The sequence below is a fragment of the Charadrius vociferus genome, unplaced genomic scaffold, assembly GCF_000708025.1.
Source record: "Charadrius vociferus isolate BGI_N301 unplaced genomic scaffold, ASM70802v2 scaffold455, whole genome shotgun sequence".
Lineage (NCBI taxonomy): Eukaryota > Metazoa > Chordata > Aves > Charadriiformes > Charadriidae > Charadrius > Charadrius vociferus.
In genome coordinates this window covers 2219786-2232986 of record NW_009648550.1, presented here as the reverse complement: position 1 = coordinate 2232986, position 13201 = coordinate 2219786, and the positions used below count along the sequence as shown (strand labels likewise).

Sequence of the window (13201 nt, the reverse complement as noted above, 5' to 3'; positions counted from 1 at the left end):
GTAAAATATTTCTTCCTTCTATCTAGTCTAAATCTTCCCTCTTTTAGTTTAAAACCATTACCTCTTGTCCTATCACAACAGGCCCTGCGAAAAAGCTTGTCCCCATCTTTCTTATAAGCTCCTTTCCGTACTTAAAAGTACTGAAAGGCTGCAGTAAGGACCCTTCTCTTCTCCAGGCTGAACAACCCCAACTCTCTCAGCCTGTCCACATAGGAGACGTGTTCAGCCCTCTGATCATTTTTGTGGCCCTCGTCTGGACCCACTCCAACAGGACCGTGTCGTTCTTACGTTGAGGGCTCCAGAGCTGGACACAGTACTCCAGGTGGGGTTTCACCAGAGCAGAGTAGAGGGGCAGAATCACTTCCCTTGACCTGCTCACCACACTTCGTTGGATGCAGCCCAGGATACAGATGGCTTTCTGAGCTGTGAGCACCCATTTCCGACTCATGTCCAGCTTTTCATCCACCAGTGCCCCCAAGTCCTCCTCAGGGCTGCTCTCAATCCGTTCATTCCCCAGCATGTATTGATACTGGGGGTTGCCCTCACCCATTTGGATGATTTAGGGTTGTGAATGTTGCTCCAAACCTTTGCGTTATAAATAATTTATTATGGCTTTTTTAAAATAAAAAAGTATTCTTATTCAATAAATGTTAAAATCAGTCACCATGCCTTTAATGGTTCAACGTTGTCCTGTGTTAAGTGTAAGCTGTATAGAACTGCATACACTTTTTCCCCTTTCCCTCCCTAGTCTTTCAGGCTTCTAATCTTGTGAAATGCCAGCCTCTTCAGACAGTGCAAGTAAGGGAACTTACAAACATTGCAGATCGGGCATTTTAGTAGGAGTAAAGGCATTTGGTAGCCAAACTGGAATGCTTTTTCAAATTTAAAATTGCTTTTTGCATGTATTGATGTTCACTCAGGTACACCTATGTGCATTTTGGGGAGTTTATGCATTGTGGTAGTTTGTTGGGTTGGAGAGAAGTGTTTAAGGATGGACTGTAGTCTGTTTCCTCTCAGACTTAGTGCAGCCTGGCAGCAGGTATTTTCCCACAGCCTATGCATGGGTCAGCAAGGCAGCGTAGCAAACTGTTTCAAGAACGGGTCAGTTTAGTTCCCGTCACCTGTGAAATTACCCAAGGCAGAAAAGCTAGTGCTTGATGGATGCCTTGGAATCAATCTGAGAGGACTCTTGTAACCTGGGGTATGCCTTCACAGAGGCACAAACCCTCACACCTGAGTGCTTCAGAAAGCTGTCTATACAGGCATCATGGTTGGTATATGTTCCGAACGGGATGCCTGAAATATGAGAGTAGTAGAACATGGAAAGTAATCACTGTATTAAGATATGAGATTAATGTCTAGAATATTACAGTGGGAATAAGATATTAAGGGATATGAGGATTTTTAATTTTTAGCATTACGTTATCCTGTCTCTTAAAACTTTTTATTGTGAGCTTGTCCATGCTAGTTTATTCCATTTGTTTTTATAACATTTGTGGAAAATGTTCTCTCAATTTAGCAAATAATTGCATTAGTGCTGTATATGTACTTGTCAAAAAACCTGCACTGATAGAATATAAAATTCAAAATTAAAATACTATGTTAGATTATACAAGGTTTTTTTGGTTCCTGCGTCATCTTTGTTCTTTAGGAGAAGGATCTGGGGGTCCTGGTAGATAGTAAATTATCCATGAGCCAGCAATGTGCCCTTATTGCCAGAAAGGCCAATGGAATCCTGGGCTGTGTAGGGAAGAGTGTGGTCAGTAGGTCAAGGGAGGTCATTCTCCCCATCTACTCTGCACTGGTGAGGCCACAACTGGAATATTGTGTCCAGTTCTGGGCTCCCCAGTTCAAGAGGGACAGGGAACTGCTGGAGAGAGTCCAGCGAAGGGCAGCTAAGATGATTGAGGGATTGGAGCATCTCCCTTATGAGGAAAGGCTGAGAGAGCTGGGACTCTTTAGCCTGGAGAAGAGAAGGCTGAGGGGAGACCTTATTATTGCTTGTAAGTATCTAAAGGGTGGGTTGAAGGAGGATGGATCCAGACTCTTTTCAGTGGTTCCCAGTGACAGGACAAGGAGCAACGGGCACAAGTTGGAACATAGGAATTTCCATTCAAATACAAGGAAAAACTTCTTTGCAGTTAGGGTGACAGAGCGCTGGCACAGGCTGCCCAGGGAGGTTGTGGAGTCCCCTTCTCTGGAGATTTTCGAGACCCGCCTGGATGCAGTCCTGAGTAATGTGCTCTGGGCAATCCTGCTTTAGCAGAGGAGTTGGACTAGATGATCTCTAGAGGTCCCTTCCAACTCTGAAAATTCTGTGATTCTGTGATTTGTAATTACAATTGTGTCTTCTTTTTCCAATGAAGCTTCTTTACTTCCTTACAGTGTCACCAAACTCTTACTAGGTCCCAAATCAGTCTTTTGAGCATATACATTTCCTGGCAGTGTAAGAGTGTAGAATTGTTCTCAGCAGCTGATTCAGGAGAACTGATCCCCTTTTTTGACGGACTTGGGAGGTGAGCTTCTATGACTCCCATGGGTGCTCTGTCAGCCTCATTTGACAGATGATGTGTGAGTCTTTAAGAAAATAAACACTAATGAACTCTAAAATTTTGTACAAGTGAGGCAGAATTTTGTAAATAGGCTTAATTTATTTTTACAGATTAAACAACAATTAAATATGTGAATTTTGGAACACACAGGTTCCAACTTCAGCATTTTAATAGAAGCAGTCATTTCAAAAGTAAACACAAATTGAGAGCAGTTGCACCGAGCTTAGTGATGAAGTTAACACTGTGTGACAGAAAAGGTGGTAGACATCTTTGAAGTAAGGTAGAGGTGTTGTAAGAAAAATGGTAATAATGTCATTAGCCCATAGAGGACACATCTCTTGGCTATGCCTGCTTGTAGTCTGCTTCACAGTAAGAAAAGCTTTATAATAGCATCATGGCATTATTTGAGCTATTACAAAAAAACAAACAACAAAAAAGCCACCAAGTTCCCACTTTTAAAAGTATGTGATTTTCTTTTGTAGTAGCTATAAATACTCGTTCCTTATATTTTATCTGTTCTTTATTGATTTAAAACTTCCTATTGTGCACTTCATATCTTGTTTTTAGTTGAAAATTGTCTTTATCAAGATCTCAGAAGTACAAGAGTCATAGTTGGTTGAAATTCATGATATTTGTGTAGGCCCAACCTATTTTCTCCATCCTTTTATAATTTGTTTTAGGCATGTCCAATGAGATTTATTTTTCAGTCTAGTATTAATCAATTCAGATATAACCTCTTATGTCCTATATGAACTGTTGACAACTTTCAAGTCTAGCTATAGCTAATAATTTCCACGTTTTTCAATTAATATTGTCATTTTTCAAATTTGACATAAAATGAGTTGACTTATGTTATGTTTTTAGCTTACAATATGACACCTAATATGTACCTTTTGGATGTAAAGCGGTGATGGTTCTGGAATATGTTGCTTTTGAATATGAACATTTTATGTATTAATGAATCTGTCACTGCAGAAAAAACAAAAAGCATGATTCTAAAGTTGCTGATAGGATGGCATCTGCTGTGAATAAACATCTGGGAACAGGAGGAAGACTTATTCTGCTTCAGAAGAATTAGGCTCTGTCTAGACTGGGGATTTGACCTGATTACAGCCATTACTGGCTGACAGAAACTACCCATTGATACAATCTATAGTATAGATAGGCAAAGCTGCTGCTTGAGTGTGTGGGGACTTACCAGGCTAAAACTCGGCCTGATCATGCAAATAGGATTTTGTACCTTTATATTCAGGATTGTCCCAGCGTAACTGCAGCCAAAAACCCTGTAATTTTCACAACCACATTTGACAAGGCCTCAGAGGTTATGGACATGAAATAGATGAGGTTGGTCTTTTGTAGTATGAAGGCAACTTAGAGCTAATGAAATAATCATCTAAAAGCTAGTCAGAGAAACATGATCAATAATAATTGAAAGGAGTTTTGCTACGTTCTGCGACACAGGATCTAGTTGGCTTAAAATCCATAAGCCAGCTCATTGCCATGAGAGGATTTTACTGTGTTGAGGTGATTTTGCAAACCATTAAAACAAGTCTTTTGTAGAAGTAATTCATACTTGTAATTTGTTTTAATTAGAGTCCAAGTGATTAAGTATTGAACATGTATGTACTAAGACCTGAAAAATTTTAAATTACTGATGTAATAGTGATTTCTGTTTAGTGGTAGTTAGTATTTGATGTTTGCTTTTGTTCAATGCATATGATTTAAATAATATTGTAATTTACTTTTGTAGGAGAATTTGCAGCAGTTGATCATGATGTCTTTGCCAAATGTACTAATAATAGGCAAAAATCCTTTTTCTGGTAAGTTTTTTTTTTAACTAGGATGAAAATTTATACCGATTTAAAAATTTGTATGATTTCACTGGTAATAAAATTCATATAGGATTGACCCTATCAGAAGAAGATTGTGTAAATTCTTTTAGCAAATAAGTGGTTTAATAATGATGAGTAACATTTTCTTTGTTCACACTAAAGGTCCACACTTTACAAAAATGTGTTCTGCCCAAACCTCAGCATTGGCTGTCATTAGGATTTATACTGAAACGAAGTGCATTTTCCAGCAACCAATGAGCCACTGATATGACAAACTATAAGTTTCATGTATTCCCAGCTAATATGCTTTCAACTTTCTTTACCGAAGCCACCCCTGAGAAAACTGGCACTTCAGTGCATCTCATTTGATCCAACTCCTAATCCTTGTTTTTCCTTCCCCAAAAGTCTTCTGCTTCTCTTGCATCATTACCTGAAAAATATTGCAATTACCTTCTTGCTTTCTCCCCTGAACTGACACTGTCTTCTCCATGCTCCCACCTTCTCTGCTTCCAGCTCTGAGAGTTGCAATTTTCAGACCAAGAAAATTAGCCTGTATGGACCCAGCTGACTATCCACAGCCACTTGGGAATCTCTGCACCATGCTCTCAATTCCAGAAGCACGGAGCAGACACACCTGGCCTGCATGGAGCCACTATGGATTGGGCAGAATTTATTTACTTGGGTCTAATGTGTCCCATGTGTTCTACTTCTGATGTTCTAGCACCTCAGCAGAGAGGTTAGGAACTACTCTAACAGGCTGTGTAGCTTCCCCTGGCTTTTTTTATTTATTTAAGATGTCTTATATGCCATGCTTCCATGTATGTGAGACGAGATTTTTCTCATGAGCAAGCAGAACCATCTGTGTTACCTTGCTTTTCAATTCCAGGGTTCATAACGTTGATACTTTCCATATCGCATCTGCATATATCCCATTTATGTAGGTATCTTGATTTATTTTTTTTTTATTTTTACTTTCTGCTTTTGAATATTGCTGCTTTTGCTTCTGAGGTCACAACCTTTTAAGTTTTTATATGTGTAGATGCTGTAATCTTATCATATGCACCAAGAAGTGTGAATGTGGTTTCTTCTTTTCCAAAAGAATAGAATCCAATGTGCTTTTATATTTTGATTCAAGACTTTCTTAAGGTTTTTGAAAGACTCCATGGATTTGCCTAGAGACCAGATTTAATGGAAAACATTAAAAACCACAGGTCATAGTATTGTTTTTGTAGTGGCATTTTTTATTCTCTTTAAGATACTGAGATAAAATATGTCTTAACAGTATTATCTAATAGAAGATGAAATTTTATTAAAAATGCATTACAAAACCCCACAAAGATAATTTAGTATTCAGCTGTATACATATAAACCTGTGCTTTAGTCATTAATAAGAAAACTTCTTCCTGTTTTGAGGCCTCGGCTAAATCTGTGTAGCTTTTGTGATTTGGCAACTGGAACCTCTGGTGGTGTATGCATTGCTCTCCTGTGGGGACTTGACTGGATTTGTGAGAAAATACAGACTTTACTGTAGCATAGCCCACACATAAAAAATATTTGTTATGTGTGGGCAATATTCTTGAAGACGTTTCAGATTCCTGCTTCAATTCATCATGGAGTTTGATCTGAATGAGAAAATAGACCTGTTCTTTTGGGTTCCATCCAGAACCTTTCCCCTTTGAAAGTTAAGACTGCTCTCGCTGTGTCAACTTGGAGGACCTCATCCCTACAGGGACTTTTAAGCTTTTTTTCTTTGTTGGGCAAGTGTAGCAAAATTAAACCTTGGTGACCTTTTGAGAGACTTCTGTGTAAATCTGATTGCATCAAGGCAAACCCCCATAGTAAAAGTTGATTCTCTGATAATGATTAGGATTTTGTCCACTAAAGCTTAGGCTGTAGCTGTGATTTTTTTTTTTTTTTTTTTTTTTTTTTTAATAAGTGTCCCAGTTTTTTGCCTTTGCACTACTTTGCACTTAAGGAATTATTAGTAAAGAAATACCAGAAGATGACAAATTGCAGAAGGCAAGGGCAAATAAGATTTCAGGAGGAGAAATGTATTTGCCTGTGTCAGAGGCAGTTGGCTAATCAAGGAAAAAGCAGATAGAATGCTGGATTTCAGCTTTGGTAAAAAAGAGGTCATCAGAGACTTTATCAAGAAACATTTCAGTTGAGCTAATTGGCAGGAAGCCAGTTTGAGGAGAAATCTGGAGGAGAAGAGCTGCAGCCTGTGACTGTAAATGTTAAATTACAGAGGAAAAGGAGAAAGGAGGTAATGATGAGGTGAATGTTCTTTCGTGGGGGAAGAGGAAGGATTAAACCAAGTTCGTATTTCTGAGGAAGCAAGCCAGGGGAGGATGGAAGGCTACAGAGGGTGTGAAAGTCAGGGATAAGAGTGAGTACAGGGAAGATCACAGGGTAGGATATAGGGTAGGGACAAAGTTCAAGCAGCAAGTTTGAGGGTGTGGAAGAGAGTGATCTATTTCTGTGTTTGTGATGGAGAAAAAGGAAGAAAAACGTACAAGATGGTTGGTAGCATTTGGAAGCTGAGGTGATTCGATATTTTGCCATGTTGCTCCAGGGAATTTGGGGGAGAGACATAGAAATGATACTCAGGTAGGCTTTTAAAAGCCAGTCAAGAGATGCTGAAGCAGTGAGCAAAGAGATCATGGATTGCTTAAAAAAGAGGAAAAGTGATTAATTTATTGGGATACGTGAATGTGGCATGTGAGATGTTGGGATGGATTTCATCTATAACAATATTCTGGTTAAGCTTTATTAATGTAAGGCAGCCAGGTGGAATTTCCCTTCCTTAGCTGAAGTAGCGTGCTTCTGATGAACTGTGTTCATTGGTGTTTTCTATTTCTATGTGAAAGACTTCACAACTCGAGTCTTTGGGATACAAGAAGGTTGTATAAATGATTAAAGATCTCCCCTTCGAGTTCATGTTGTTTGTAATGTGTCTACTTGAGAAACCTCTTTTGAAAAATTTAGACATTACATGTTCATTGGGATTATACATATTTCCCTCTAAAAGAAGCAGGTTGAATCAATGTTGAAAAAAGTCTCTCTACTTAATATTATAATAGAACTCCTGAAGCTGAGGAAGGTGGAGAAGCTTAACATCTGTCTTGCATCTCTGCTTTATGGCAGCAGGCTTGACACTTTACTGAAAGCTAGTCAAATCATTGAGGGTTCTGTATCCTTCTAGGTATTTTCTTGATTTCTTTTTAATTTCTTCTTTTGATCAAGATTACTTCATATCTGTAACTTTTTGAGAAAGATTTTGCATTTACTTCACTTACAAAATACTGTAGTGGATCAAATCAAAGGGCAATTTTCTAAGTGATTGTGAGTGAGTGGTTACATTTTGGGAGGTGGGGGAGTTCATCCAAAATAGACTTAGTTGCCCAATGTAGAAGATTGCAAACTGCCATTTTGGAAAGAATGTTCTAGTTGAGCTTTCTTTCAGATGCTTGTAATTGTCTTGTGATCATTGGAGCTCATCTGTGGACACCAATTGAGCCCTTTGAAAAAAGGGACTTCAGTAACTTAGGTTCAAGAATGACTGTGCATACTTTAGTACATGCTAGACTTTCACTGTGGTGTTTGCTATCTGGACTGAGAGTGAGTCTGTTGATGATGGTAGTAGTTATACCAGCTGTGTTGCAGAGTACAGTTTTGCGGAATACAGGTCAGATTTCTAGCCAGACCCAGCATTATTCTATTTGACAGCATAGCTTTTGTCTGGTTAGCTAACAGTGAAATAAACTATTGGCTGTAATCCAAAGTATATTGTGGAAAGGATGCTATTAGGACCCTTTTATGCCTAGTTAGCCCAATGTATAGTGTTTCCTGTTTCAGTACAGCAAAATGATGTATGGCCATATAGACTTTAGTTCCAACTAGCCTAAGTTGTTTTGCCATCCTTAAAGCATTTGCTTTATGGTGTTTATATTCTAGGTAGAGCATACATTTAGTAGCAGGACGAGGACATTTTGAGTGTAAAAAGTAAGAAACGTCTTTACTAATCTGTAAACAGAGTTCTTCAACTTAACCTTCTTTAGGAGATTAAGATGCTTAAAGCCAGATTTGGAAATATACTTTGATTTTTAGATGTTTAGGTTAGAATATCTAGTACAGCTTTATAAAATAATTTAAGTTCTCACCTAGCTCTTATAGCTTAGGGGTGGCAAATAATTTAAGCGCTTTTGTAAGTATCTTGAGATACCTGAGATTACAGTTGAAAACTTTGTTGTATGTCTTCAAAACAGTTTTGAAAATGTCACTCTTAAGTTTTGCTTTACAAAGGGCTGAAATTACGTTTTTTTCCATTTGGAACTATTATGGATGTTAAGCTATTTGTTAATGCTGAAAGTTGGCAGTTAAATCGCAAAAAGGACTATGCTGAAAGCTGGAAAGATGGGGGTTTCTTCCATCTTTTTATTTTCTAACCTAGATTAACATAAATTTTACGAAAATAATGAGAAAACCTCATCTTTTCTGAGGGGTGGGGGAAGAAACTCAAGTTACCATTTTACACCTACCATTTTTTTGTTCTCGTTTTCATCTTAGAACCAGGTACTGAAGAAATAAAAAAACTCCTCCTGCTTTTACTTGGTTGTGCAGTTCAGGTAAGTTTGATATAAGTTTACATCTGTATGAAATGATTTATGTGTTGATCTGAGGTAGTATATAACTTTGACCCTCCTTCCTCTAGTGGTACTATTGCATTCCTTGAAAATAGGGATATTCTTACAGTTAAAATGGCTACAACTGTACACTTCTTACATTTTAGTGTGTGAATAGTGAACTGTGTGTGTAGGATTTCTAATAGTTTATAAATTGTAATATTGTTACTTCACCTGATACTGTAAAGAAAGGAAGAAAATGGTAAAGTACTGAAGAATTATCTTGCTGATGTATCTTATTGAAACTTTTTCACTTATTTAATAATTTTTTTTGATGGACTCCTGTTCTTATTAGGAAAGTTTGTACCTTTCAACTAATTAAACTGAAAAAATAGGTCAGTCATATGTTCTTAACAACTTAAATAAGCAACTTGAGTATTAGAGGAGGACACTGAAAAAATACCTGTGGAACTCACTGTTGTGAAATTTTAATAAGTAGCTATTTTAAGAAAACTCTTCCTTTCCCCTTGTCAATAGCTGTCTTTATCATTTTATTAGTGTTGGAAGTTGTTGTAATTACTGTAACATGGCATAAACCAAGTGTTTATTGGTCAACAAAATTATTGGATAATAATTTAGCAATGTGATTTAGCAATTATAATTTCAGATTTATCATGTTTAACTCTTGGAAGTACAAAGGAAGAATCAAAATACTTGTGATTTTATATATGTGTATGTATATAAAATAGATATCTTTATTTCTAGTGTCAGAAAAAAGAAGAATTTATTGAAAGAATCCAAGGTTTGGATTTTGACACAAGAGCAGCTGTTGCAGCTCATATTCAAGAGGTATATTGTTATTTTCATGTTTTTAATTTTTTTGGAGGTGGAATATTGTATTGTAAGAAGGTTAATTTTATTTGTTCAAAAGCAAGTAAATCAAATAAATTATTTGTATAACTATTGTATTTAGTAAGCAAAAAATCCCTTTCTTTTTTAACTTGATTCACAAAAAGATTTAATTATCAAGCTCTTTTGGATTACATTGTTAAAACAGTACTAGTGAACAAGTATGTTGCTCCAAGAATTTCTTAGAATTGCAGGAAATTTACTTTAGTGAAATTTTCATATGCAAACTTAATTATAACATACAATTCAAATCCTATGTATGTGATATGTAACGTATATTATGTTGTAGTCACCTTTTGCTTCTTATTTTGCCAGAAGTACAAGTTGCTACTTTCAGTTACATAAGAAACTATTCCATAACGTACTATTTAATCTATTTTAAATGGTTTTTTTGTACCTTTTATAGAGAATTTAACCCATAGAGTTCCAGCTTTATTTTCTTAGGCTTCCTTTCTACTCTTACAATTTAAAGAGGGTTGTTTTTTTTTTTTCTTGCATTTCATTCCATGTAGGTAACTCATAATCAGGAAAATGTGTTTGATCTGCAGTGGATGGATGTCATTGTATTGACACAAGAGTATGTTGAACCTCTCTTGAAAAATATGGCGTTACATTTGAAAAGACTTATAGATGAAAGAGATGAGCACTCAGAGGTATGGATGTGGTTTGTTGCATAAGAGAAATATAAAGAAATAATTTTTTGAAAACGATACAGCTTACCATTTTTATAAATAATAATTTAATATATGTTCTGATAGGATAAATAAGCTAGGATTCCTTACTGCCAGAGAGTTGTTTGAGGTAGTTACAGTGTGCGTACTAGTTGTTGAATACTATGACAAACTAGAAAAGATAATAGCAGATGATGTTTTTCATGTAACCAGTGACTGAAACAACTTTAAATAACATTCTTCTGTAGTTGAAAACAGAAAATCCAAAGCTCTATCAGCTGAATTTTCTGGGAGTCGGTAACCTGTCAGTTTGCAAGCCAGTGACTGAAAGGTGCCTATTATGTTACTGTATCCTTTTGTACAGCTTTGAGTGAACTGGAGCAGAATTCATACTAGGACACGAGGTCTTTACAAGCTTATCATGAGGTACAATCATTGTACTGTGTGAGAATCAAGAAACAGAACTGTTTTTAATAAAAATTGCAAGTTATGAATCATCTTGGTGGTCTCAGATTTGCCCCTCCATAGAGTGTGGATATGTTCATGTTGCAATTATTCCAAATATTCCTTTGACAGTTAGAAAGTGTCTTTCCAGTTCACTGCCTTGATAAGAGTAAAACGGAAAGTTAACAGTGAGGGGAGAGGATTTGTGGTAATCCTTTTTTGCAACACAAAGGAAAAGTAACCTTAAAAAACAAGGATCTTTGTATTAGGATAACACCTTTATTTATATGATGAAATAGGAATATTCCTATAGGTCTCATGCTTTATTCTGTTCACCTGGATGCTGCTGCTTGCTGAAGAACACCAGTTTCTTTAGAGATTTGTATTTATCCTCATGTTCAAGGAATTCATGCCATTTCATTACCCAGTCCAAGCACTGATAATTTTGTGGCAGTGTGCCCAGGTGGCCAAGAAGGTCAATAGCAATCTGGCCTGCATCAGAAATAGTGCTGCCAGCAGGACTAGGGATGTGATTGTCCCCCTGTACTCGGCACTGCTGAGACCACACCTCGAACACTGTGTTCAGTTTTGGGCCCCTCACTACAAGAAAGACATTGAGGTACTGCAGCATGTTCAGAGAAGGGTAATGAAGCTGGTGAGGGGGTCCAGAGCACAAGTCTTATGAGGAGCAGCTGAGGGAACTGGGGTTGTTTAGTCTGGAGAAAAGGAGGCTCGAGGGAGACCTCTCCACAACTACCTGAAAGGAAGGTGTAGTGAGGTGGGCATTGGTCTCTTCTCCCAAGTAACAGGCAGTAGGACAAGAGGAAATGGCCTGAAGTTGCACCAGCGGAGGTTTAGATTGGATGTTAGGAAAAATTTCTTCATGGATAGGGCTTTCAAGCATTGGAACAGGCTGCCCAGGGAAGTGGTTGAGTCACTGTCCGTGGAGGTATTTAAAAGACAGGTAGATGTTTATGGACATAGTTTAATGGTGGACATGGCAGTGCTAGGTTAACGGTTGGACTCAATTATCTTAAAGGTATTTTTGAGCCTAAATGATTCTATGACTTGGAAGTCTAAATTTGAGTAGTTTTCAGAATAGCCAAATGGTACTGTTAAATAGCTGTGACTATTTGCTTGAAGTATAGAGGTGTACATAGGGCTTCTGACTTCTTTTATAGCAAAACTTTTCCATTATTCTTGCTTCATTTCAGTCTTTGATTTATTAAGACAGTGAATGATACTAGTTTCTGACATATAAATGGTGTTCTGAATGCAGTTCTGTGCTTTTTTCTCTCTTTTTTTCCCTTTCCCCCCCTCCCCCCTAATTTCTTAGACTATCATTGAACTCTCAGAAGAACGGGACTGTCTCCGTTTTCTACCTCATGCATCAGCAGCACAATCACCTTGTGGATCTCCTGGCATGAAACGCACTGAAAGCAGACAGCACCTGTCAGTAGAGCTAGCAGATGCCAAAGCAAAGATAAGAAGGCTTAGGCAAGAGCTGTGAGTACATGTAGATTGCAGAAGTGTGTTGAGACTGATACCTTTTTAAAATTTTGTTGGTTTTGCACAAAGTAGTACTCTAGACGAATTCTTCATTCCTTCAAATGGCAGATTAGTTTTAAGTGCTTTTTTAGTTGTTGCACCCCAGGAAGCCTGTTTTTAGCATGTAAGCGTATTTGTGGACCAGTGTGACAAATACAACTTTTCATTTGTGTTTGGCTTAACCTGTATTGCGAACCGTATTGATGTTTTAACCATAAACATACTGAAATCAGTGAACTAGTGCTGTGGTAATTTTGTATCTTTTGTGCTGAACTATCTGAAAAACTATGTTTGAGCAATCAGACTTTGAGTTTACTGGCAGGGGTGGTTATTTATGTCTGAGGAATAATGTAATTTGTAAAATGAGTAAATTTTATAGCTTTGGTCAGTTATGGTTTCATACAGTTTCCAACTTGCTACGTTCATCCAGTTACGGGAGTGCTGTCTTGTCCCCTTGGTGCTGACTCTTAGTTAAGGGATGTGTTCCCCTCCTTCATCTGATCCAAGTACTGTGGAAATATCAGTCCCATTGTACCAAAGATCTTTGTTTCTTGGTTTTTCGTATTCTAATGACAACCTGTTTTATCCCTTCTATTTTATGAAGAAAACTGATTAAGTGA

The 13201-nt window shown here is 37.4% G+C and overlaps 1 protein-coding gene across 2 annotated transcripts in view; it reads left to right on the top strand.

The window, feature by feature from the left end:
- CCDC88A (coiled-coil domain containing 88A) overlaps window positions 1-13201 on the top strand; it is a 77310-nt gene that overhangs the window by 21043 nt on the left and 43066 nt on the right. For both annotated transcript variants that reach the window (XM_009886014.1, XM_009886016.1), the window contains exons 4-8: window positions 4303-4372; window positions 8954-9012; window positions 9775-9858; window positions 10431-10571; window positions 12370-12539. In XM_009886014.1, the coding sequence (XP_009884316.1) occupies window positions 4303-4372; window positions 8954-9012; window positions 9775-9858; window positions 10431-10571; window positions 12370-12539 (524 nt within the window). The remainder of the gene's footprint in view (window positions 1-4302; window positions 4373-8953; window positions 9013-9774; window positions 9859-10430; window positions 10572-12369; window positions 12540-13201) is intronic.